This window comes from Heteronotia binoei, chromosome 4 (genome assembly GCF_032191835.1).
Source record: "Heteronotia binoei isolate CCM8104 ecotype False Entrance Well chromosome 4, APGP_CSIRO_Hbin_v1, whole genome shotgun sequence".
Classification (NCBI taxonomy): domain Eukaryota; kingdom Metazoa; phylum Chordata; class Lepidosauria; order Squamata; family Gekkonidae; genus Heteronotia; species Heteronotia binoei.
Genome location: NC_083226.1, coordinates 134,175,314 through 134,202,717, shown reverse-complemented (window position 1 = coordinate 134,202,717; position 27,404 = coordinate 134,175,314). Strand labels below are relative to the sequence as shown.

At 41.7% G+C, this 27,404-nt stretch overlaps 1 protein-coding gene across 3 annotated transcripts in view; it reads right to left on the bottom strand.

The window, feature by feature from the left end:
* The window catches only part of TNPO1 (transportin 1), a 115,888-nt gene that overhangs the window by 58,161 nt on the left and 30,323 nt on the right, over positions 1-27,404 (bottom strand). The window contains exons 1-9 of one of the 3 annotated variants that reach the window (XM_060235803.1): positions 26,300-26,455; positions 25,979-26,092; positions 21,705-21,780; positions 19,737-19,886; positions 15,981-16,087; positions 11,651-11,784; positions 9,854-9,935; positions 7,083-7,205; positions 970-1,088 (exon numbers count right to left, since the gene is read on the bottom strand). In XM_060235803.1, coding sequence (XP_060091786.1) covers positions 970-1,088; positions 7,083-7,205; positions 9,854-9,935; positions 11,651-11,784; positions 15,981-16,087; positions 19,737-19,886; positions 21,705-21,780; positions 25,979-26,083 — 896 coding nt within the window. In that variant the 5' untranslated portion in view covers positions 26,084-26,092; positions 26,300-26,455. Of the gene's footprint in view, positions 1-969; positions 1,089-7,082; positions 7,206-9,853; positions 9,936-11,650; positions 11,785-15,980; positions 16,088-19,736; positions 19,887-21,704; positions 21,781-25,978; positions 26,175-26,299; positions 26,456-27,404 lie in introns of those variants that run through there. The other 2 variants (XR_009555276.1, XM_060235804.1) reach the window with 2 other exon arrangements.

Sequence of the window (27,404 nt, the reverse complement as noted above, 5' to 3'; positions counted from 1 at the left end):
AGGGAGAGGAAGATGGAAAGAAAGCAACTTTAACTTTTCATGGATTATCCAAGCTGATGACTGACTTGACTGGGAAAAGTGATTTTAAAGAGCCAAATGCCTTCTCCAATGCTGCCACCAGGGCAGTGGGGGCTTTGAAAGCCACATGATAGGTGTGAAAGATTCACATGTGACTCCCAAGCCACAGTCTGGCCACCTCTGCTCTGGGGCCATTTTTCCTGAATGTGTGAGTTGTAGGCTAAAAAAGTATGAGCTAGTTCACACTAACTCAGCTTAGAGGAAACATTGGTCCCAGACCATTAAGGGCCTTGAAGGTAAGCACCAGAACCTTGAATCTGATCCAGTTCTCAAACGGTAACCAGTGCAGCTTGCACTGTACAGGTCGAATATGTGCCATTTGTGCAAGTTTCCAAGAGCCTATGCAGATGAAACATAAACAATGTAAATGTTGCATTTGGATGGAAGTATGCTAAATTATATACATACAAGCAATCATACACTTTCCAGAAGATAACAACAGCTGTGTTTCATGGTCAAAATTAAGCTTAAAACATACCATCTGGCTATTACCACAGTTTTAAATAAGTGTTTCAACTTTTCTCTTTTCCCTTTAGACTGCACCCTGCCAATATAGGAACTGTACGCTAAAGTGTCTGACATTTGGTAAAAGGGAAGATAGTGGACCAAGACAAGACAACATACTTCTACCTTCTATGGACGAGAAAGTGAGGCAGTGACAGCACTCCTTGGCTGCACCTAAACAGATATACCTGTCTCTCTACTCTGCACAAACTACAGCACCACCAAAATATACCACTTATCAATTAAACTACTGCCCAAAGCACAAAAACATTATGACAAGGTTTGGCTCATATAAAAGAAAATCCATATAACGATTTTTAAAGGCACTGAGAGCAAGACTAATATATGTTATTGATTTGTCAGTAGAATATTAAAAAATAAACTTACTTGGTAAGATGCCGACACAGCACATCTTTACAAATGGGCTGCTCGGCCAAAGTTAGCCAAAACTCACAAGCCTCCAAAGCCACATTTTCATCTTGGTCCTGTGTCCTTTGCAGCATGTACTACACAGAGCACCAAGATAAATGAAAACGTGTGTTACTCATTCAAGTAAAGTATTTAATACAAGTTAATACAGCAATTCACACAAAGTAATTAATACAAGTTAATACAGAAATGCACACATCACAAGGGGATCATACCATTCTAATCTTGGTTTGGAACTATAGGTCATAGATGCTACTTCAGAAGTGGAAAGTGTACACGAAGAATGACCACCACAGTTAGTTTCTTTTGCCTTATATTCATCTCTTTAAAGTAATATTTTGATTTCACAGCAGCTGAATAGTATTCATTCTGTCATGAACAGTATTCAAGTGCCACAGTACTTTAATATATTATGATTCCACTAGGTTTGTATATTTCCCTTATTACTGATCAATAAACACTGTAGGTATCCAGGACTAACTGAGGATGCTGGCCTCAGAATATGCAACACTGAAACAAGATGACCTTTGTCAACTCTACTGTAAATAAACTGCTGCGGTTTGGATTGAACTATGTAATTTTGCATCATATGTGTCATGTTAACACTTATGCTTTGTTTCCGTTCTGCTTTAGACTTCTGGTTGGTTCAACAACCCAAATCCTTTTCATTTTTTACTGACTGTCCCATTTTGTTGATTTAACTGACTGACCTGTGTGTCCTCCACCTTGAGTCTCAGTGTGGAAGATGGACATAAATAATACAATAAGTATTTCCAAACTTCAAAAGTAACATCAAGTTAACCAAGAAGCAGGGTCATTTTGGTAAAAGTTTGCTTCCTACCGTCTACAGCGCCATATTCTGCATATACCTTAACCTTATTTAAGGTAATAATCTTTTGGCATTTATTTTCTTGCCCCATTGCACATAATTTTTTGTAATCTGCAGCATATACTCAGATGATGTTGGAGAAACTGAAATCAGCATATAAATCAAAGTTGATGAGATTATATTGTCTTCACTTTCTTGTATTTTCTCCCTACTATCTTTGCTGCTGTTTGACAGTGCCAAAGAGAAAAAAACAGGTTGCTTACCTGTAACTTATAATCTTCGAGTGGTCATCTGTGCAGTCACACACATGGGTTTTCCCGCTGGGACGAACCTGACATCTGAGAATTCAAAGCTAGCCTAGGCGTTTATTTTGGCGTGCGTTCCCTCCCGCTCTGGGGAGCAGGCATCCACTGCGCATGTCTGGAGCAAGGGGACAGCGCTCCACCCACCCAATTTCTTTCACACCGCTGTAAAGTAGTAGTATAGGTGTAGATCAACTTAAGAAACCAGCAGCGGGGATGGCTGGGTGGGCGTGTGTGACTGCACAGATGACCACTCAAAGATCATAAGTTACAGGTAAGCAACCTGTTTATCTTCTTCGTGGTCTCTGTGCAGTCCCACACATGGGTGACTGATAAGCTGAACTGCACGGAGGTGGGTGCTGGTTCTGAAAAGAAACTTTAGAGGTTAGACATGCATATCAGTCAAGAACGTCCAGATAAGAGTGGAACTGCACTTACCGATGGAGAGACTGCAGGCTTCAATCAAAGATGGAGCGGAGTACAGCCTGCCCAAAGGACGAGTCTCGCCGTGCACGAACATCTATTGCGTAGTGCGTGGCGAACGTAGATGTAGAAGACCAAACTGCAGCAGCACAGATGTCTTCCATAGGCACGCCTCTGGAGAAGGCAGAAGACGTAGAAAGAGCTCTTGTAGAGTGAGCTCGTAGGTGTTCTGGGGCAGCTTGCTTAGCCAGTTGATAGCATAGTGCAATGACGGCCACCAGCCATTTAGAAAGTCTCTGGGTAGAGATTCTTTGTCCTTTTTTGTGGGTTCCATAAGCTACGAAAAGTCTCAAGTCTTTACGGAAAGGACCCGTTCTGTCTATATAATAAGCAAGGGCTCAACGTACATCAAGATTGTGCAGAGTTCTTTGGCCCCTGTCAGAAGGGTTTTGAAAGAAAGACGGTAATGTAGTCGTTTTTTGTAAATGGAAGGGTGACACCACCTTCGGGAGAAAGGTGGGGGTCAGGTCGTAAAACTACCCTGTCATGGTGGAAGACAGTGTAGGGGGGGTCTGCTCGAAAGGCGCATATATCGCTGGCCCTTTTGCCGGATGTAAGTGCCACTAGCAGTGCTGTTTTCCATGATAAAAGGTGTAGTGGGATAGATGCCATTGGCTCAAAGGGAGGCTTCATTAGTTGACTTAGGACTAAGGATAAGCTCCAGGTAAGGTATAATTGATGGATTGGTGGCTGAAGATGTAGAATGCCCTTAAGGAATGATTTTGCAGCAGGATGGGAAAATACTGTGCGTCCTTCTATATGGGATGGAAGGCCGAGATGGCTGCCAAATGCACTTTCGGCAATGAATAGGTAAGACTGGATTCTGAGAGAGAAAGGGTGTATGATAGAATTTGTGATATAGAAGATGATGCTGGATGGAATTTGTGGTGGGTAGCGTAGTTAGTGAACCGCTTCCACTTCAGGGCGTAAGACTTCCTAGTTGATGGTTATCTGGCATTTAATAGGATGTGTCTGACTTCCTCAGGGAAGTCGGAAAACTGATCCTCCATGTGGTCAGTCGGAGACGACCTGGGTCATGATGTAGGACCTTGCCATTCTGTTGTGAAAGGAGATCCCGAGCTTGAGGGAAGCAGTGGAATACGCTGTTGGAGAGGACGAGGAGGGCTGTAAACCAAGGTTGACAGGGCCACCATGGTGTGACTAGTATGCAGTTGGTTTGATCCAGTTGGATCTTTTGAAGTGTCTTTGTTATTAGTGGAATGGGCGGGAACAGAAAATGAAGTGGTCCGTCCCATTGCTGGAGGAAGGCATCCTCCGCAGATTGGATCGAGGGGGGGCCTCGCATATAGAAGCGGGTGCATTGGGCATTGTCTGGAGAGGCAAAGACATCAATAAGGGGGACTCCAAAGTCCTTGAAGACTGGTTGAAGGTATGTCCTCGAGTGTCCATTCGTGGTCGTTGACGAGTTGTCGACTCAGGGTGTCCACTTGGGTGGTCTGGAACCCTGGTAAGTGTACAGCTGTGAGGTGTATGTCATGTGCGATGCTCCAATACCAAAGGGCTAGAGCTCTTTTGCAGAGGCGGGTGGATGCAGTCCCTCCCTGTTGGTTGATATAGAACACAGTCGCCACATTGTCTGATGTTACTTGGATGTGACGTGATGGCAGGAAGGACTTGAGTGCTCTGTGGAATGCTAGAAGCTCCAGGCAGTTGATGTGGAGCAGGATGGTTAAACAGGAACTTGGATTTCAGTGCATGAATCTTGTATAGAGATTCTACACGTTTTGATGTAGGAGGGATGGAGGCTGGCTTATCCCAGGCTTCTTTCACGGCTTCAAGGTGGACTGGTAACATTGGTAGAGAAGATCCAGCAGGTAGATCGGCGTGAACCAAGTCGTGGACTACATCCAATATTTTAGGGAGATCAGTTGTCAATTTGATATTCAGTGTGGTAGCCATATTAGAAATTAAGTCCAAATAAGATTTTGCTCCTTCTGAAGGGGACAGCTCGGCTGGCTTAGCAATATCGGACGCTGCTGATGCTGGAGAGGAGACTGAATGCGATGATTCAGAAGTTTCAGCTTCAGACTCCTCTTCTGGGGCATCAGGCATCACGGGTAAGTTCGGTACCGAAGGCAGAGGCTTCGTCTTAGGTTGACTTGGTTGTTCAGAAGGTTGCTTTGAAGTCGAAGGCGTTGGTGATGTTGGATCATGGTGCGGCTGAGCGATTCCTCTGCATCAAGGTTGAGAAGAGTCATCACGGTACCGGGGTCATGCCTCTTGGTATCGTTCGTTACGGTACCGAGGGTATTGGTGGCGATGGTAATCAACCGAAGGGGATCTCGAGGGCGTGTAGCAGCACCTATATGGAGATCTAGATGGAGATCGAGACCTACTTTAGTAGCAGTAACGATCTCTGTCCCGACTTGCAGATCTTTCGTGGTATCGATGGGAGTGCAACTCTCTATCTCTCTCTCTGCTAGGGGATCTTTCTCGGTACCGATAAGTCCAGGGTTCCCGGTGTCGAGGGGATTCTATTTGCAGCGGAGATACGGTGGCATCCTTGAATCTCTGTGGTGCGGTCACATCCCGGAAGGAGTGTAGGTCAAGCTGGTGTTCTTGCATCTGGGTTGACAATTCTGCCGGCTCCTCAGTTAGGAAGTGTTCAGGCATGGACTCGTGGATGGACGGCGATGGCAAATGGGACTGGATTCGAATAACTTCTTTGATCCTGTCCATCGGTATTGAGACTGGAGTTGGAGGCGATTTCAGTGCGGGGCCACCATTGGAGCCGCGACGTCAGAAGTTCTGGGATCCGGTGGAGTCGACTTCGGTGTGCCTCTCGGTTCCTGGTGGCCCTTGGATGACGATTCCAAGTGTTTTTTCTTGGATTCGTGGGATTTTTTGGTATGTTTCCTGGACTTAGGCTTACTGGGAGCCGAGGCCACTGAAGCTGCCGGTTTCGCCGCGTCCCTTTGAGGAGTTAGGGAAGGCGGTGATCTTTGGGGCCCAGAAGAATGCGACATAGTAGGTCGCAGAGAGGATTCCAAGAGGTGACTCTTCAGTCTCACGGCGCGGTTCTTTCTGGCCTGCTTTCCGAACTGGATACAATGGACGCAAGTGTCCATTCCGTGGGCCTCCCCCAAACAAAACAAACACAGCGAATGGCCGTCGGACTATGGGATTTTCGTCTCACAGCAAGTACACTTTTTAAAAGTGATTTTTAGATCTTTTCCTTCCATACGCCCGGGGGGGGGGGGTAGGGAAAGGAAGTAAGAAGATAGAAAGCGGGTAAAGATATATATATTATATGATACCAGTAGAAGAAAAGGAAGTGAAGTTCGAACAGAGGTCAGTCACGGATAAGGTAAGGATGAGGTAAAAGGCTAGGTTGACGAAGGTGACGCAGCGAGGAAGGACTATCCCGGGCGGCGGTTAGAAAGAAACTGGGTGGGTGGAGCGCTGTCCCCTTGCTCCAGGCATGCGCAGTGGATGCCTGCTCCCCAGAGCGGGAGGGAACGCGCACCAAAATAAACGCCTAGGCTAGCTTTGAATTCTCCAAGGTTGGGTTCGTCCCAGCAGGAAAACCCATGCGTGGGACTGCACAGAGACCACGAAGAAGATCATGAAGTGTTGATATTATCTCTTGGCAACTGGTGGCATGTTTAATGCAACCCCCAATGATTCTTAAAAATATTTTATTTATCTGACTTCAGGGTTCTCTCCCCCCGTCCCCAAGTATGCTTTGAGAGCAAAGATTGGAGCTGGCTCATGTAAGTGAATCTGTCACTTCTTTTTTCTCCATGAGATATCTTGTGGGTCTAATATGCACTTCTATGACTGCAAAAATGGTCATAGCCATGTTGGTCTGAAGCAACAGAACGAAGTAGGAGTCAACTTCCACCTTTAAGACCAACAAACTTTTATTCATAATGTAAGCTTTCATGTGCTAGAAGCACACTTCATTCTGAATAAAGTACATTCGTTACAGAATACAGATATCCACTGCTCAATTTATAAGTAACATTTCTCCACATGATCCCATATACTAGAAATGGTGCATGGAGAAAACAGGAAAACAGCTCTCACATATGGGAACCAGCAGTTCGTCTTCTACTAACTGATGCTGGGTGTTTTTTAAGCCTTAGAAAGTAATTAGAGTATTCAATCAAGGTACTCAAGTATCCACACTTTATGCAAATGATGGACAAGGAACCAACAACACACAGAAATACAAAAGGCCATTAAAAATCATTCTGAAGAACACATTTTACATAGCCACAGGCAATATAGTTTTCTTCCTTCACGTTTCATACTAACAGGTACAAGAAAGAATATTCAGGAAAGTGTGGATCCTTGCCATAGAAGAAAACAATATAACGTGTTTTGGAAGACTCTAAATTTTACCCTACTCACATCTCTACCTCACAATCCTTAAATGCACAGAAGAAGCCTAATTCTATCCCTTCACCTTCTAAGTGAACTGTAAAAGTTACCTCCACAATACTAATCATATGGGGAAGCAAGCGGTCCATTCGAACTTCAAGCAGCATCACCAGAGCCCGACAAACATTTTTACGTACTTCAGGCTCCTCATCCCCAGCCAGTGCAAACAGATTCTGTTAAGGGAAAGCAAATATTTTGTTCACTTATATAGTTCATTCTTAGCCCACGTTTCGTCAAAGGAGCACAGGGGAACATATATAATTTTCCTTGCCTCCATTTGGCTCTCACAACTACCATCCTGAGGCAGGTCAGACTGTATGATTGGCCCCAAGATTAACTAACAACTTTGCATAGCAGAATGGGGATCTGAACCTGGGTTTTCCAGATCCTAGTCCAACACTCTATTACACCACAACAGCTATCACAATGTAAATACTGTTTTATACAAATCCCAATAGTCAGTGTCCCATATCTACCAGGTTAAATTTTGATTATTTCAATGTGAATAGTTCACATTATTTGGAGGGATATAAATGGTGTGGTTTTTTGTTTGTTATATAAACAGTGTACAGAGAGCCAGTTTGGTGTAGTGGTTAAGTGTGCAGACTCTTATCTGGGAGAACCGGGTTTGATTCCCCACTCCTCCACTTGCACCTGCTGGAATGGCCTTTGGTCAGCCATAGCTCTGGCAGAGGTTGTCCTTGAAAGGGCAGCTGCTGTGAGAGCCCTCTCCAGCTCCACCCACCTCACAGGGTGTTTGTTGTGGGGGAGGAAGGTAAAGGAGATTGTGAGCCGCTCTGAGACTCTTCGGAGTGGAGGGCGGGATATAAATCCAATATCTTCTTCTTCTTCAGATTTAAGAGCAGGCTAGTATCTGTAGGCTTTGAAATGAACGCTGCAGCAGCAAGTTTTTGCTGCTTTATAGGAGCAGTTTAACTAGAGGAGGGAAAGTGTTTGTGTATCTAAATAAAATGCTTCCAGACATGATTCCGCAACAAATGGTTAACACAAAGTATCCAAGAAGATACATTTAGGTGCTACATTAATTGGAACTTGAAACTGGAGGCTCTTGAGATGAGCGCAGTCTACTTCTCTAGCTTAAGCTATTTTATAGACAAAATACTATAGTTTCTACATTAGATGTTTTCTGGGCCTTCTAAATTGCTGGCTGAGTTTTAAAGTTGATGGTTAATTGGAGCTCTATAATTCTCTGTTCTAATTTTTATATATAGTGTTTAATCATTTTTGTATAAACTGCATTGAGCATGCTTTGTAGGTACGTACCCAACATTACATCAGTATAGTATATTAGGACTTCCCATCATATTAATATAAACATTTTGCTGCACTTCAATAAAAGGAAATGCTTCATCAAAGTAAGGAGAAGTAAGCTAATTCTTCTTGGACAGTCCTATGCCTGATTCTGACAACATTCAGTCTCTTGTGGAAAAGTGTCTGCGATCAATATATTACACTACACTAGGGGGACTGGAACTCTCCTTCATCAGAGAAATCCACCCGGAACTGGAAGTTAGATATGTACAGTTGTTGCATTGCACACAAGGAGCAAATATCTACAAAGGCCATGAGAAACATACTAAGCAAAAGCAGCAAATACATCAGCTTATTTTAAAAGTGCCTGAATTAGAAATCCTGATGAGTGAGGGATTGGCACAAACCAACTCACAAACTTAGTTTTGTGATGAAAATCACCCGGTTTGTGAGCTGAATGTCATGTGACCGCGTTTTTCACAGAGGTTCATGCAGTTCATGTTAGCAGTCTCTCCACGAGTAAAGTTCAAGTGGCAAATTCTGGATGAACTTGCCACTTGGATTTCACTTGTGGGCAGTGTAGCATGCAAAAGCCATTTAAAGAGAACATTCCATTTAACTTGCTTTTCCAAGATCTCCCCCCGCCCCTTCCATTGTGCTGGCCTTGGAGAGCCACCCCAGCAGAAAGGAGAGAAGGATCTCATCCCCCACTCCATTCTGCTGGCCTTGGGAAGCCACCCCTAGCAGAAAGGATTTCTTCTGATTTCAGATCTTTCCATCACATCATGAACCTCATGAACAAACCAGTTCAGTAAAGAGGGAGGCTTATAAAGGTTTGTGGTTTGTGTGATCCCATGAACCAGGACAAACCTCCATTTTCCTAGTTCATGTCCACTTCCAGCCTTCCCAAAAATGCTAAGCAAGGAACGTGTCCTGGTCTGTGTTCTTGCCCCACCCAAGGCTGTTTAGTTTTGGACAGCAGATGAACAGCTTTCTCACCTTAATTAGAACAATGTTTCTGTTGATCAGCAGTGCTTACAAGTAGCCTTTTGGCTATAATGTTGCCTTAGCCATAACTGTGCCCATCTTTGTGCCAGGGCCCATTCCACTCAATGTCAAACTGAGCAAAAAAGGCATCATGGTCAAGTGGCAGGAGGGAAGCCAATAAGGACAGTACCAACATGAATGAAAGGATCAAGGTGTTTCTTTGAAGCTATATTAGGGTAGAAATGAGGTTGCCATGGTGCCAAGCCACATGTGAGCCAGACCGCAAAGAACGCTATGCACTGAAGAACTATGCTGAGCTATGATTTCATATTTTCTGACTTCACAGTTCCCCCATTTCCATTCTTCTACTGCTGCAGGTCAGGTGGATGGGGCAAGAGACTTAAGTCTGTCATATATAATGAATGTAATCAGAGTTTTACATCCAACTAGTTAGCCTTTCAAACAAGTCTGCAAATCTAGTGCACAGCCTTATCAGAAAAAAAATTTAATTCCCCCAATCCTACACACATTAGCATTAAGCAATGAAAAGACAGTCTCCTACCTCAATAAATCCATCAATGTGCATCATAAGGGCTTGAGTCTTACTGATGATAAACTGGTTGACACATGCAACTGCATGGGACCTACAAAGATAATTTTTTTATGGAAAACTGAATCATACACTGAAAGTAAAAACACAGAATGCATTTAAAACACCTAAAAACCAAAGTTTCAGATTTATCCAAACAATTTCAAACATTTCCTTTCCCAAGCACAGTTCACATGCCCAAAGTTCCTCTAAGGTTTGAGAGCAGTTTCTTGAGCACTATTCATCAGAACATTTGTACTCCACCTATCTATTAATACCAGCACCCAAAGCTGCTTCCCTCACCCCATTCAGTCACAGCTGACGTATGGTGAACCCATGGTGTTTTCAAGACAAGAGACATTCACAGGTGGGTAGCCATTATAATCCTGTCATTCTTTGGTGGTCTCCCTTCCACCAGGACTGACCATGACCAACCCTGCTTTCACTTCCTAGATCTGACAAGATCAGGCTAGCCTGGACTATCCAAGTCAGTGCAGTTTACAAAGCTCTAAAACCAAAAAGATCACAATAAAAAACTAAGCTAAAATCAAAACAAGAAGGCTAAGATAGCAATGATCCCAAACTGCTCCACTTTCTCTGAAGGTCTACTGGAGAGACCAGGGATGAGAGGAGAAGGCACAACACTGGAAAAAAATACCTTCTCCAACCCTAAAATGGTCTGCTAAAGCAAGTTCTTTAGATACAATTTCCCCAACCAGTGCAGTTGCCAAACAACCTCAGCAACAGAGAAGGGGCCTTTCTTCTCCCAAGCTATGGCTCTTAACTGCTCCTTTTCCTTCTCCAGCTTGCTACTGGGAGAGGTGACAAGAGTCCTCTCCTCAGCCCTCAGGTTAGGCTGAGATAAAGCGACAGGATCAAAGCTACCAGGTGAACTGACCTCTACAGCAGTGGTCTTGAACCTTTCCAGACATGGACCTGCTAATCACAAGACTTACATAAGAAGGACTCTCACAGGGGCAAAGGCCAAGACTGTGAGACTAAAAGAGCTGGAAAAACAAGACAAGCACCAACAGGTATACTACTGATGAACAAGTCAGAGGTCAGAACTCTGGAGAAATCCTTTCCATCTGCTGAGTGACCTAGCCCCATCATTCTTCTGCTCCTTTGAATGCCCATGCAATGAGAAACAGACGAGGTACCCTTGCTCTCTGTGCATGTGCAATCATGGACCTCCCAGAAAATAGCAACAAAAATGCAGGTATGCAGGAGCTCAGACAGCAAGGCCTGAAGACCACCGCACTTCCACCACACAGTGTGGGGCACTAAAATCAAGGCCAGAACACTATCTGAGAATAACCTGAAAAGAAAATTAATTACCCTTGCTAACAAGTCTAAAAGTTACTAGCCTGCCTTCCTACCCTCATCCATTATCTGCCTATCAAATGTCTCCAGGGGACAAAAAAAAATTCCTTTTATTTCTACTTAGAAAAGTTTCCCAGTCTAATAGGCCATACCAATGGCTTACAAGCCTATCTTAATTGGAACTAATGAAATGAAATTAATGAGTCTCCAATGAAATTAGCCTTCCATGTAACATCTTTAGTACCATGCAACATGAAAAGAAACACTTAGTGAAAGCAAAATGATCACAAATGAAGGCTCTGGAAACGAGTATCATTCAGCTAAGACTTTGAAAATGGTTAGCTGACAGTAGCACTCAAGTTAACATTTAAAATGTTTCTCCATAAAAAAATCTTGCTGATCAATCTATTGCGGGGGGGAGAGAGAAAGGCTTTCATTATCAGTTACCTTATTTTGGGGCTGCTGTGCTTGAAGAACTGTAAAAATTTAGGAATCATGATATTGAGAGGTCGCTCTAATATATCACTATCTAAGATTTCAGCAGAATCTTCACAAATCTTCTGAAGTGCTCCAAATGCACCCTGAAAGGTAGATCCACATTTTGGTATTTCACAGAAGCATATACACAGATAGATACTGATATTTTGTAAATTCTTACCCTTCTAAGGAATAATTAGAGTACCTCACGGCAGCTTAAATTCTGAAAACAATGGATAATATTCTCCAGACCACAACACACTGATTTATTGTGCTGATGATGTTGAGAGAGAAGGGCTTTTTGTTACCAGTGGAAGTAGGGCAGTCTGTCAACAGGAACTGCTCCTAGTAGCAGACAGGGTCTTTGAAGTTATGACATCATGCAGGAGGAGGTCTTACTTGATAGAACAGTATGAAAACAAAACTGTTCATTCTCAGCAGTTTGTAGGAACTAAAGCTGAAATCAGTTCCAATATCAATATAAAACATTTCAGGAAAAAAAATTAAGGAAAAATGGATTTCCTCAGGGTTCCCCTAACTAGCTTTAACACTTCTGTGCACATATGAACATGCAAACATGACGTATGCCACATTGGATTATCGGTCCATCTAGCCTTATATGGTTTATTTGGACTGCCAGCACCTCTCCAGGGCTTGCCAATACCTGCTACATGAGAAGGCGGAACTGAATCTGGAGCACAAAGGTTTGCAGAAGAAAGTCTTAAATGTGAGCCACATCCCATCCCTAACAAGCAACAGCACACAAGCCAGTCTGCTAACTGGAACACTTAATCTACGAAGATGGGTGAGACTGCCCAACTGCCAGTAGAAAGAACAAAAACTTACTGTTAAGTAACAGAATTCCCTTTTCTCTCTGCAGTGCCAGTATGGTCATCTCTCAAACTGAGATTTGTAGCATAGTTCCAGGATGAGAGAAAGTCACTAAGAAACATGTACAAGAATGTTTTGCAAAATTCTTTGGCCAAAGACCAATTTAGTAGAGGACTATTTATCAATACCGTAATGTCTCGCAGATCATCTTCAGCTGATGATTCTGCAAATTTCTTTAGCGTTGCCCAAAAGGACTCGCCAATCACTGCCCCTGAACTGAATCTGCTGTAATGCAACATAACCTAAACACTGACCTTAGCAAAATGTCTCCTTCCCCAACAGCTGGAGATACTTACCACAAATCAACTTTTAGACAACCAAACTTCTGTAGTGCATTGTAAAGGCCTGAAGGTGTAAGGTCTACTAACTCGATCCATCATGCCATAGGCCATGAGCCACACCCCTGAGATACACCTTGTCAGGAACTACACCTTTCTTCTTGTTTGCTTAATCACCCAAAGAACTTTGAGAGATGACTGATAGGAATTCTGAATGTGACCCAGAGAAAAGCCTGCATTTGCTCCGCTAGCCTGGCCAACCTATGAACATCCAGATCAGCATTAATAAGTTTTAAGTGCATATTGTGCAAAATTTTGGAAAGGAAAGATGAAAAAACAAGAGCAATTCGACCAGGCTCAGGTCAATAACTCTCTCCCCCTAAAAATTCCTATTTCCAAAGCCTCAGATCTAACAGAAGGCATCTCACATAGCAAACTAACAGTCTTAGATGGCTACAGAAGTAGCTCCAAGACCTGATCTTCCATCTTGCCTTGCACTTCTTTTTGGACTTGCTGGGGGTTGCTTCACATGCCTCCTTAGCCACTATCTTTTGATCCATGCCAAGAAAACTGGATCAAAAGACACCTCTCTTAAGGGACAGGCACTGTTACCAAATCATACTCTGTAGACCCCCAGACATCTTTGCTAACTGAGGAAAGTCAGCCCCCTTCCCTGTGGCAGGAACAGGAACATGAAGTGAGGAAAAGGGGGGGGGGGAGGCAGAGGAAAGGATCAATGCTGACATGCAGTTTAGTGTCAGGCAAAACACAGCTCCCCACTAGAACAAGAGAGGGAATCTGTAAGATAATGCGGGTGGTAGCACTAGGATACCAACAAGCAACTGGCAAACATTCATAATTTTTTCTGCTGAGAAACAGCAACACTGTTGATTATTATCACTGGTGGGGAGGCATTAATGCACATCTCAAGAACAGCCGAAGAAAGTATATTCTAGTCCAGGGGTGTCAAACATGTGGCCCACATCCTCCAGCTATTACTTCTTGGTATAAGAAAATATGGGACTATTTGCTAATGGAGAAAATAACTGCAGGCCTACAATTCTCTCAGCTTGATTCTGCCCATGACTCTTTTGTTGCTAGTTGGGTTTCCTTTGATAGACTTTATGTCTCATAATCTGCCCTTATTTAACTTTTCATCTCCTATTGGTTTTACTCTTATAATGCATTCCCTTTTCTGGCTTTGTTATACTGTACATACCTCTGGTTTTGTTTTATGACTGGAATTGCACCTTCCCTCTTTTTCTTCCCCTTTTAAAAAATATCACTATCGTTATTATTATTGTTGTTGTTATTATTATTATTATTATATTCTTATGGTTGATAATTAATGTTATTTATATATATTGTACATTTTTGTATTGTATTGTATTTATTTTATTCTCTCTTTTTGACTTGCTAATTTCATATATTATAATATGCTTCTTTTTTCTCAATAAAAGTTTTCAAAAGTTTTTTTTTTTAAATGTGGCCTGGGGGCCAAATCAGGCCCTCGGAGGTCTCCTATCAGGCCACTGAGCAACTGGTTGTCATCTGCTTCCTTCTCCCTCTCTCTTGCCTCCTTCTGCATAACAGCTTGCTTTGCAAGGCTTGGTCAATCACACAGGAGTTACAGACCAAAACTTCTATTTTCTCTATGGGCTGAGGCTCCTCCCTTGGGGGGGGGGAGAACGTGATTTCCTAGGCTCTCTCAATCACACAGCAGAGCTACTGAGCCACGCCTTTCATCCTTCTATTGGCTGAGGCTTCTCGCCCCTGGGGAAGGAAGGAAAGAGCCAGAGCTTCCTTTCCCCAGTTCCCTGGATCCATGGGAGAAATACAATGAAAGCACCTTTAAGACCAAGAAGTGCTAATGTTTTAAGGTTTATTTGTTTTAATCTTTAATTGTGTTTGTCTGTGTCCTTTATAAAGTTTATATCTCTGCTATCTAATCTTAAATAGGTACACACATTGCCCAGCCCGACAAGGTTTCATTTATGTCACATCTGGCCCTCATAACAAATGAGTTTGACACCCATGTTCTAGTCCCCTAAGGTTGGTGGGAGAAATTTTTCTGTAAATGACTAATTCAGCATTCTTTGGTATGAACATCCCAGAATATGCTTTCTGCTTCCCAGACAGGGCTAGCTAGGGATATCAAAAGTCCTGGAGGACATAACTATATATATATAAACCTGTCTGCCACTAGGAAATGAACCAATTCTATGAATCTCCACCATTACTTGTGGAGAGAAATGCTACACTACAAAAGCATTTGCTACAATGCTTTTATTTCTGCAGCCATCCGTGGTAAAAGAAAAAGGCACAAGTTTTTTTTTTTAAGTCTCGTGTAAACATTTTTAAAATCAGAGACCAATTAATGTCTTCAGTGCTATCTATTTTAATCTTAAGCACTATATAACATTTACTGTTTTGTTACATGCTTGCTGTCAAGCTAAACAGAAAATTTAAACACTGCAATTAGCACGGTTTCTCCACTCCAGCAAAAAGCACACTTTTAAAATGAGCCAGTGAATACTAAGTGAAACAAGGTTTCTCTTTAAGCATTCACTGTGTTAGAAGATTATGTAATGCATACTTAATTAGATTTTAAATATCAAGCCCTGTAATTTTTGGAGCCAAAGATCCTGCTTAAATTTGCCCAAGATCCCCTAGAAATGTTATATTACTAAAGAAGATGGAATAAATTTAATAATAAAATTTGCATTTATAAGTGCAAGTTTATGTTCTTATACTTGGATGTTAGATGACAAGTATACAAGTGGAACTACAATGGCATAAGAAACAACATTTAAATACCTGAGATTCAGAAAAAAATTATTTGGATTCCAGGATGTCCATTGTACTCATTGTTTCTAATATTTCCCCCTAGTTTCAAAGGATTTGTGTCACTCTTACAAGCAACAAACAAAAATTTGTCTCATTTTTACAAGCAAGATGATTCTATTTGCTTTCTAGAAAATATATCTGATTCCTCCTAAGTAAAAATAACAGGCTCACTGCAACAATAAGGTAGAAAACTGGAACAGATACAATATAATTTTAATACAATTTAAATCTCAATTATCTTCTACCAAATGCAGAGAAAGTTCTAGATGAAAAATAAACATTACCTCACAGGTATTGTAATCCTCAGAATCCAGCAGGCTACAAAGCTTTGGTAAAAGTTCAGGCCAGTTTTGCAATTCTCCTTTTGAGGCAATGGTTGTAATCAGGATACCTTGGATGCATTGAAAAAGTTTTTGGTTATAATGAAAGCGTAAGAAAGTTTATCAGAGACAAACTGAAAAAACATTCTCTATGTTTATCTTTTACTGGTTATGCTAGATCAAGTCTTTAAGTGAGAACACAGTTGATATTGCGTAATACTGGCCAAGAAAGCTACTCCATACTCAATTCTAGCACCACTGCTTGTTCTAACCTGAAACTGGGCCATTATTGCATGGTTAAGAGTCAATTGTCTTGGGTGTACTGCAGGAGGTACCAATGTCTATAAATGTACCTCTTCCATTTTCAAGTTACCTAGTAGTGCTACTCACAGATCCATCCTGGATGCTAGCAGCCATTATAGTAGCAATTATAGTCCATGGGGGATCATGATTGCTCCTCTAAGGCAGCTAGGTGCAAACCAAACTACAACACTGCACAAGGTGAGATTACCTTTTTTAATACTAAAAGGAGGAAACCCATTCAAAAAATGGTCCACATTAAACTGACCTTTGGATTCATGTTCTCCAGCACAGATGCAAAAATGCATTTCCTATGTTCATACTCTGGACTGGACTATTCCCTCCAGGCAAAATTGTGCTAAGCTATTTCTTTTTGGAACAATTAACAGACAGCTGCCAACTGACAGATCTGAATTGCCTCCAAAAGCAGAGAAACAAGCCAACTATTTAAGACTGAAGACAATATAATTCTTTTAAAGGACATTTATACAAACATGTGTGTTCTAATAAATTAATGTGAACTGGAAAAATTTACTAAATTCTCCAGAAGACACAAGGTCCAAGGAAAATTCCAAAGGAAAGGGCAATACACAAAAGCACAGGAAGCCTCTGCCCTGCACATGGATGATGAACATACTGTAATCTGGGGGAGGGGCCATGGCACTATGTCTGAAGGTCCCAGGCTTGAACCCTGCCATCGCCAGTGAAAAGGAGCTGGTAGTAGGCGATGTGAAAGACCTCACCATGAGGTCCTGGAGAGCAGCTGCAAGTCTGTGTACTCTTGATGGTCTAATTCAACATAATACAGCTTTCTATGTTCAACCTCACCACCAAGAAACTGTGTTTTTACATTCCTGCTGATCTTGATAATTATATGTCATATGGCTTCAATACCTGCAACCGCGCCTATATAATTCATGTTAGTGCCCCAGTAATAAGCTATACATGGTCAAAATTACCAGGCCTTAGGGAAAACATGCACAGAAGAGTAACATACAACAAACAACAAAATGTAATTGTCCTGCTAAAAGCTGTATTTAATAATTTCTGTATTCTCCATCTTCTGGTTGCTAATGATCTTTTTTATATCACTATTCGGTGCAGTGTGTTGGCAGCTGCATATTTTCCAATTTATTTAGCAAGGGCTTTTGGTACACTAATGACAGGGTGCTGCCTTTTTATTACAGGCAGGGACAGTTCCTCTTCTCTTTTCCAGTTAATATAATTCAGATTATAATCACATGAAGATATAAAGGTAATCTTATGAGAGATTTAAGTGCAGGTTTGATAGTTTGAAATATACATTTTTGAATGAAATTTAAAACACATTTGATATCACCAATCAGCTGGAGGATTTTTTTTTCTTTTTTATTCCCATTTATTATGGGTTTGTTTTTATTTTTATAAAATTCAGTAAAGCAATTCTTCAGCTATGCATACATAACACACACACATTTAGAGAGAGTAAGTACAGTTAGTTTTGTTACAATGCAGTGGTTGCATTTCTGGAGATGGCCACACTATAGAAAACTGTGGTGTAGCAATGTAATTGTCTCATCAGAAATAATGGCATAGAAGTAGAAAATATTCCAAATCCCAGCCCAGTTACGATTTTTACTCCACCTGCTAGATTAACTCTGTGTGGTTATTTATCAGTGTATTGTGCAAATTATCACAGAACAAGAAAATAACAAAAGTCTTCAATGAAATCAATAAGGCAGACAACAAAAGGGACAATGGCTGAGTATTAACACAAAGAGCAATGTCTTACAAAAGGAAACGTTTACTGTTTTGTTTTTAATTTGCAACCAAAATACTACACCTTCACTCCAAACCAAATTTTTAATGTACTATCCAGGTCAAACAGAAGGAGAACTGCTTGCTTTGACTGGCAGGGCTGAAATAATAATGCAACCAGTGGGGAGGGCTGAAGCAAACACTCCCACCTCTTGTGCTACACTTCACTCATCACTAAACTGTATATTTGTGTCAGAATTTCCTGATATTTACTCTGACCTGGGAACCCACTGTCAAAGGGGAATTTACATTGGAAAGTAACTGCTATTCTGAGTAAATGGGGGGGAGCTTGCAAATGCCCAGCAATTTCATGTTTTCCTAGGCACAAAACATTTTATATTTTTAGTTTCTGCTACAATCCTTGTGCTCTTTCTTGATTTTTTAGTTTAAAAACTGCATTGCCAAATCCCACTATTCCTCTACCTTTCCATTTTAAACAAAATATCGCAAGAGTTTTAAGTATGACTGTAGTTTAAATTTTAAAAAATTTACATGTCATTACATGCGTGGCCCAGCCTCACAAAGTTCCATTTATGTTAGATCCAGCCCTCATAACAAACGAATTTGATACCCCTGTTAACCAATTCATTCTACACTGTCATATATTAGCAGAGCTTATGATAATATGTTACCCATTTTTCATGGTTTAAAAAATACAATGGCTGCTACAGTACTCTTCATGGTTCCATAAAGAAGACTTTTTGCATTACACATCCATGCAATTCAAACAAAAATCAAGGCTAAAATGCTATATATATTTACTTGGAAAAAATTGCAGTGAATTTGGTGAGCTTTTAATCTAATTTAATATTGGGATTTATATCCCGCTGAAGCAGCTTGCTTCTGATTAAACATACAAGACACTTTAAACATCCAACAACACACGCACACACATTGAGAGATAGTACAGTTAGTTTTGTTACAATGCAGTGGTTGAAATTCTGAAGATGGCCATACTATAGTCAACAGGATCAACCTTTTAGTATAAATAGCTCCTCTTAAACTGTCTATCTGAAGAATACTGATGCTTATAAACCTGCTTTTGCTATTTTAATGTACTGTATATGTTCATCAAAGAAAATACTTTCATTTACAAAATATGGTTGTACCAAAAAAAACCCCACCCTTATTTTTCCCCTGTATGGCAAAAAAAGGAAAAAAAAGAAATATTGATATTCATACTCTGTGTTCAAAGTGTACTTCACTTTTCACAGAATGTCACATTTAACGTATAACATGATTATCAACATGGGAAAGGTAATGAACTATGAAGAAATACAGATTTGAAACTATTTTTAGTCAAAGTTAAATGTTAATTTAAAACACATCTTCACAAATAGTATTGTAAGTTCTGACTTAACTTTCACATACCAAAGCGTTCTTTCAGCTACAAATTCCTAGGATGGCACACTCCACAGGTCTGTCAAGATCAGTATTGTCTCATTTGACAGCAGCTTTCCAGAGCCTCCAGCAGAGATCTCCTACTACCTGTTTTCTCAACTGGTAAGTGCCAGAGACTAAATTGAAGACCTTCTGCATGCAAAGCAGATGCTCTACCACTGAGCCATGTCCCCTTCCCTAAACTTGCCATAAAATAAATTATTTCAAATATAATCAACTCACCAACAGTGGCTCTGATTAATGGGGAGGAGTCGCCAATATTGTTTAAGCACTCACTCTTAATGAAGTCAGTTACACCATTAGGAAAGCTGTGAAAATGAGCTTTTACATTATTCTTCAAAATGAGGCCACTCAGCGACCGTGTGGGTTCATCTGTGATTGTTAAAAAAGACACATAAAATATTTTACTGAAACTGTCAAGTTGCATTCATCTTCAGAAGCTCTAAACAGCTGTTTAAAATAACCTTCAAAAATACCAAACATGATAAAGACAGGTAGCCACCACATGAAAAAAGGTACCAATTTGCAGTCCTCATCTGGTGCTATGAATTAATCACTCTCATGCCTTGAAAAGACCACCACTTACAAGCCATAATGACAGTCTTGTGTTAGCACTGCACACCACCCATCATGGCTAAATAGAAGTAATGATATTACAGTAATGCCTTGAAAACTATGTCCCATAGATTCTTCAAACACAAGTGCTCTGCTGCTCAGATAAGTGGCAAATCATCTGCTCTTTCGGGGCGGGGGGAAAGAGGGTCCCCGCCCCTACAAATTAGAACTGTTCAGGGCAGACAGAATTTTTACTGTGCTTAACCCATTTTACATTCTAGGACTTTTAATGACGTGTAGGTCACAGATATTTTTTCCTAATAGGAGAAAAGGCAATATTTAAAGTTTTATTATACTTTTTATGTTTTAAGTTTGATTTTTAAAGCCGCCTTGAGTCAAGGATGTTAGGCAGTATAAACATTTTAATAAATAATTTTAGAAGACAAAATATAATTCTCTTTGCACGTGTATAAGAAAAAAAAAGTTTCACATTATGGTATCCACCAAGGAGAGAATAAAAACTTAAATAAAATTTATGCTTTACTGAAAAGGTAAGAAGATGAGTGTCTTTGGTATATAGATTTAACCTTTGATTCAAGCCAATTTCAATAAAAATACTGCCCTTGCGTTATTTTAGATTTTTAGAAATGCCACTTTCATCAAATCATATCACTAAATTATGCTAGATTACAGTCTACATTCTGAAATGCTACCCTAAAACATATTCAATTGATGACTCGTATTATAGAAAATATAGACTTCCACCAGAAAATATTAGTTATCTAAATAACCAGACACTGACATTAATGGGCTTAGACTGGAGTTACTTTTTATATGATTGCACTACTAGAGATGTACAAACTGAAGGGCAAACACAAAATACAAACCATGGGTATAGTCCCTGCAAAGAAAGTAAATCCTATCACATAAATTGCCGTATTTTGATTATTGCCACATACAGTTAGAATCCAGGGATCTGTATAATTCAGCAGGAAGTGCATAGTTATGGATCAAACCTGTGACCTTTAGAAATTCTCAGCAAGGATCCATGCATTAAAGGCAAGATTTCTTTATTAAGGACAGACACACTGTGCAACACCAGGCTATGTAACTGTTAAATAATAGCAAAACAGGTTACTGAAGTGGCATAACTTATGAAAACGGTTGGCAGTACTTACCTGCACATAGAAAGCAAGAACTAAAGCACAAACTGTACTGATGCTAGTGGAGCCACCATATTGCTGTCTATGCCCTTGTGATTAGCAACAATCTACTGCTTCACTGTTAAAGAAGGCCCTAGTTTGCCATCCAGTTCAGACATGTTTAGTTAAAAAAAATCCTAGGAACAAAATTTACAGTTTTAAAAAGACTACTGTGCGTGCATTTTTCATTTTTACGAAAGTCTTGGAATATTTCACCTATATGCCATCCTGTAATAATCCAGGTTTTGTACAACTGGACTTGGAAGTCAGATTATCTTGGTTTCCACAAAATGTATACAATCCAGTCTAATGGACTAATATAATCTACAACTAAATCTTGGGTCAACAAAGAACTTAGAAACTTTGAACAGCACACCTACCCGTTATATTTAACTTTACAAACAGTTAAAAATATAAAAAATGAGTGACTCACCTTCAGATTTTAGTTTTGTAAGAACAAAAATCAGGTAGTTGTTGAAGTCTGGATACTGATTGAGTTGTTCCAGTTTCTCAGGTAGAACATTCTGTTAAGGACCACTTCTTGTAAAGCTGTGAAAAACTGCAAGTTCTCATACATACAGTTAAACCTAGATACAGTTGTTTAAAAGATGGAAGCAAGAAATCTGAAATCTAGCTACTTACACACCTTGCTATATACCGATTAATCCACTGCTAATAGCTAGCAGCATTTTCTCTGCAACAACCATTAATGGTGCGATCAGAAATACAGCATCACACTCACAACTCTGTCTCTCTTCAGCTTTGAAGGGTCTCCCATACAGTACTCTCCCTGGCTCTTTCCTTCCCCCTCCCTCCCCAGAAGAGGAGGAGGAGCCCTCAGCCAATCAAAGGAAGGGTTGGGCTTTCTTTCTCTCCTCTGCGAAGCAGGAAATAGGAGAAACTGGCAAAAGCCAGGGAGGAGGAACAGTTAGTAGGAAGCAGCAGACAGTCAGTTGCTCCTGGTAGGAGCCTTGCAGGGGCCAAATCTTTACTGTGGCCTGTATGTTCGACATCCCTGCTCTAAGTATTTAGAAGTAATTCCCCACTGAGTTCACTGCATAGGACTGGATCATCAGAATCATAGTAACATCATTGGGGTTTTATCAGTGGATAAGGCTGCAACCCTATTTATATCTAAACATCTATTTATATTACTAAATCCTATTTATATTCTATGCACATTTACTCACAAGAAAATCCCACTGGACTTTGTGCGATTTTCTTCTGCGTAAAATGCACATCTGCTTACACTTTGATATTATGGATAGATCAAAAACAAAAGAGCTGGAAACTTTTAACAGCTGATGTAACGAAAGGGTTTAAGTAAAACACCTCAGAAAACAACAAAAAAAGGTAAAATTAACTCATATGTTCACATTTGTGCATGGCTCTTTGCCACTTTCTGTAGTTTTTCTAACATTTCCAGGACACAAACAACAGAGAACTCACAACATTACTGCATGAGTACTTCCTATTTTCTTGCCCTTCAAGTAATCTCCATTTTTACTAGGCTTTTGCCATTCTTAGTTGCACAAAATACTCAACTTACCAGACTCTGCATTAGCAAGTTATTTGCCAATGCTGCAAGTAACCATACTACCACATCCAATTATTCTACCTTATACTTATTTGATGTTTTCCAAAAAGTTAGTGCGTATAAAAGGTCCAATGTTCCCTCTAAGCTGCAGAGTCTTGTGAGCAAAAATTCTACTTTGTGAGCTACTGGCATTAAAGTTGTGAGCTACTGCATCAATTAGCTTGCTCTGGGGTCATCCTTCCTGAGCTAAGACAAAAATGCGTGAGCTGGAGGTTAAAAATTTGTGACCTAGCTCATGCTAACTCAGCTTAGAGGGAACACTGGCAGGAACCTCTCTCTGAAACCTTTCCTGGCTCCTATCAAGGGTTTTTAGAAAGCAGGCAGGACCAGATGGGACTTTTGTCTAGAATGGCTTCTGACTGGCCACTGGAGATCTGACAGGCTGTACAGATTTTTTAAAAATGTTCTTTTGGCAGCAGCTGCTGCTACAACACAAGATTGCATTACTGAAGGTAAACTGTGCATATGCAATAAAATATTTTAAATGATATGTTTATTTTAAAAGGCATCCTGTTAAATACAGTTCCTGCCTGAAATGTTAGAGTTATGCATAAGCTGAATAACATCTTGTGGTTACCTCTACCTGCTACAACAGCCATTTTGTGATTGCACTTACCACCCTGCGCCAGAATTCAAAGATGTCCATGGACACAATAAATTTTGGGACCTCTGTTCTAAATGCTAATGGTAGAAGATAGAACATGCATTTGCTTCAGCAAGGCATGTTACAAAAATGTGAAACTTCTTTCACTTTCTATCATGGAATACCACAGACATTTTTGTGTATCAACAGTAATTTATATTGAATTACTCATATAAGTCACTTTGGAGGCTACTATAGCTTGTCTGTAACAAGCCCAGTAAGCAAGGGGGATTTAGATAGGTCTTTTTGTCCTATTCAGATTTGTTTTAGTAGAAGGAAATCCTGAAGAGAGAATGTGCATCCCATCAAAACACAGGAGGCTATCAAAGGCTTTTCTACATTCAGTTAATGATAAGTGAGTGGGAAAAGTGAAAACAAGATAATTATTTCAGCCATCTACCAATATTTTGCAAAAGTGTCTGCTCCTCCATTCTATTTAGTAAAAGGGAATCTTTTTGCAACAGGGGGAAATATTTCACAAAGTTAACAATTGAATAACAATAGAAAACAAAAAGATCAACATATAATTCTGTCAGGTTTACTTTTTTTAAAAAAGGTCAGAATCCTTTACAATACCAGAATACTAGATTAAGGTCCTGGATATCCCATAAGACTCATGGGACCCAGAAGTTAGCCATATTTCCACTATTAGCTCAGTGGTTCTCAAAGCATAAGAATCTCTGTAGGGAAGAGCAGACAGTTGCCAAGAAAGGAACAAACTCCTCACTGATCCCTTGTATTTGTGTCATGACCTGGTGGAATAAGAGTGCTAATTTAACCATATCCTATTCAGCCAACCTAACAAAGCCCTGTGTCCCATCAGGGGTTGGTTTTCAACTGACAAAAAACCTTCTATGTGTATTGCACCTGGAAAATGTTTCTCCAATTACAGAGACTCAGAATTAAAATGTGATATTCCCCCCCAAAAAAGCCTAGGGAAAAAACAAGAATAAAATATATATAGCAAAAGAACTGAAGGTATCTCTCAGCTTTCCTCATACCCACCTTTTAAATTAAAGGATCTATCTTGGCACCCATTTTTCCATATTATTTGCTACTCCATTTTTGCAAGTAGTTTCATTTTAAAGAAATACTTAGATAACACCTTCAGCCTCACTTCCCAACTTCATTCTTATGCTTACTGGAGATTCAAAGAAATCAAGAAATCATAATCTGGACAAGCCAGAGCTATGACCACCAGTACTTTTTTAATAATAAAGGCTACACTGCTTTTTTAAAAGAATTTATTGCCAAGCCTACAGGTATCCATTAAAAGAGCTAGAAACTTTAGGAGATACTGGCATTGTGACATAGATGGCGAGTGCTTTTTAGTCACTCTTCTGGTTCATATTCAGACCCACATCCCAGCTGAGGGGAGGGGGAGACAAAGAACAGATTATGTTAGATCCAAAACTTTGAATTTCACAGCCACAAACACACTTTTATTGTAATATCAATGTAAGTGTATAAACCTGGGGGGCGGGAAATAAAGAACACACTTTTTAAGGCAGTTCTGAGAATCTGAGAGTATTACAACACATGTATCCAGGAGCCATTTTCCCCCAGTAGCTTTCAAAGAGACGCTACAGAGACAATGGGAATAATTCACAATGCACCAAACAGGAAAACTATGAACAACAGAACATTCACTCCTTTTTCCCACTCCTTTGAAGGTGACCTTTATTCATCAACCAACAACTATAAAATACCAGTAACTTGACTATCTGTTGCTTCATCTATAAAACCGTAGCATAGCGACTAACTGCACCAAGTATGGTCCCATATCTACGTTAACAGAGACAACCTCAGCCGCAGGCTCCTACTTCACCAAGACCTGATTCTGCATCTGCAGCACATGTCCATTTAAAGACGGACAGATTTTCACACAAACACATCGGGGGGGGGGGACAAACTGGTCTTTCGGGGCGGGGGAAACGGTGTTTGATCCCGGCCAGCAGGGTTCAGCAAAAGGAAGGTGGAGCCCCGCAGCTCTTACAGACTGGGCTCTGGCAAAGGCCCAGCGATGGCGAGAGGGAGGGCGGCGGCAAAGAGAACCTGGGAAAGTGGCCGATACCGGAGCTGCCAAGCTCGGGCCAAGCCTTAAAAAAAGACCGTGGGGGGGGGGGGGGGGACCCAGAGCTTGGCTTCAGGCTTGCAACAGGTGCGGGGACTGCCGGGCCGTCTGGGGGAGGGGCGCTACCGCCCACAGGCTCCCTCTGCGGTTCAAAGACCGCGCCACGACCGGGAGGAGGCTGGGCCGGGCCTACAGCGCCCCCGGCTACCTTAGGGAGGCGGCCGGCAGCAGCGCCGCTACTTCCAAAACGCCGAGCCCGCCTCAGCCAGCGAAGTCCTTCGCTGCCTCCTCAAGCTGCGCGCTATCCTGTGTCTGGGTGAGCCGCTGGGCCTTACCACGTCCGCCCGCCGCCTTTCCCTCTCTCCCTCCTTCGTATCTGCCGTCGGAGGATACTTGTTGCACGGCTCTCTGCGTGGTCGTGTCCGGGGACTGAGACTCCTTGAGCAGCTGCAGGATCTGCTGGAGCCCCTGCTCGTCGGGTTTCCACTCGTACTCCATCTTGGTGCTCTGCAAAGACAACAGGCGGCCGCCTCCGTTAGTAGAAGCGGCAACAGCGACACTAGGCCTCAGCTGGGAGGGCAACGCGCCGCCCGCCTCGGCCGCGGCCCACTTCCTTCCACACACGCGCCGCGCGGCCCCGCGCCTGCACTCCTTGCTCGGCCGGCCTCCCTTCCCGGGCTGGCCGGGCCTGGCCCAGCCGCGCCACACACAGACCTGCTGCTCCCAGTCTCAGTCCCGGCTACCGCCTACTACGCGCTGCGCGGAGCCGACTGAGTCACCGAGGCGAATTTGCAATCTGGTTCAGAGAACCCGGCCGCCCCGCATCCCCCTGGGTCCTAGCGCCTCCGTTCCCACGCGGGTTTGCTTCGCTTCGCCTCGCAGCCCGGGGCGGCGAGCACTAAACCCGGAGAGGGAGGCGGCTTCAGAACACCGGCGCCCAAAGGAACCGTCCATTAACTTCTGCCAAAATATCCGCACCCGGCGGGCGGCACCTCGCTCCAAACAGCCAAGCTGGCTGTAGCATCTTCTCCATCACAGTTGCCCGAGTGGTTTGCTTCCCCTGCTCGGGTAGGGCAAAGTTGCTTCCCTGCCCCAAGTATACCCCAACTCGCCTCCCTCTCTCTGCAAGAGAAGAATGACACTACACAGAACAGCTTGCCATCCGTTCCTTAACCACCTTGTGCCAATAATCAGGGCTGTTAAACCGAATTAAGAGGGGAAATTCTCTGACACCTAAATTAGGTGACCAAATCCAGGAGGAGCCAGATCCTCTGCGCTCAAAACCCCCGACTTTTTCCAGCGGGAACAAGCCCCAAGAAAGTGCGCACAGTCACACAGCCCTAACACTGGCTGCTATTAGGAGGACCTAATCCTAATAACCTTGGTGAACATTTAACCTCAACAGCTGCTCACGTTAAAATATATGTATTTGGATAGGGTATTTCTATAACTATACTGTCAGGTCGTTGCAGATGGAAGCTAGGGTAAATGACCACAGCGTAAAGGGCCACAAGGAAATTAGTGACCTCATATTTTTTTGACAGATGCTCAGCAAAAATAACATTTTCAGTACTAATGCTATGTAATAATTTGAATGATTTCCACCATAAAACGTTGAAAAGGCCTCTAAAGTAGATAGTGCTTTCATTTAAGTTTAGGGCAGAAGTCTCACCTGTAAAAAGTTTAGCAGCCTCTGCATCATAATCCATCCAAGGGCACCTCACAAATCTAACAGCTGCACACTTTCCCACCCTTTCCATAGTGGAGGCAACCCTAACCCATGCCCAGGAATTTAGTGGGGAAGGGAGATGCAAACTCA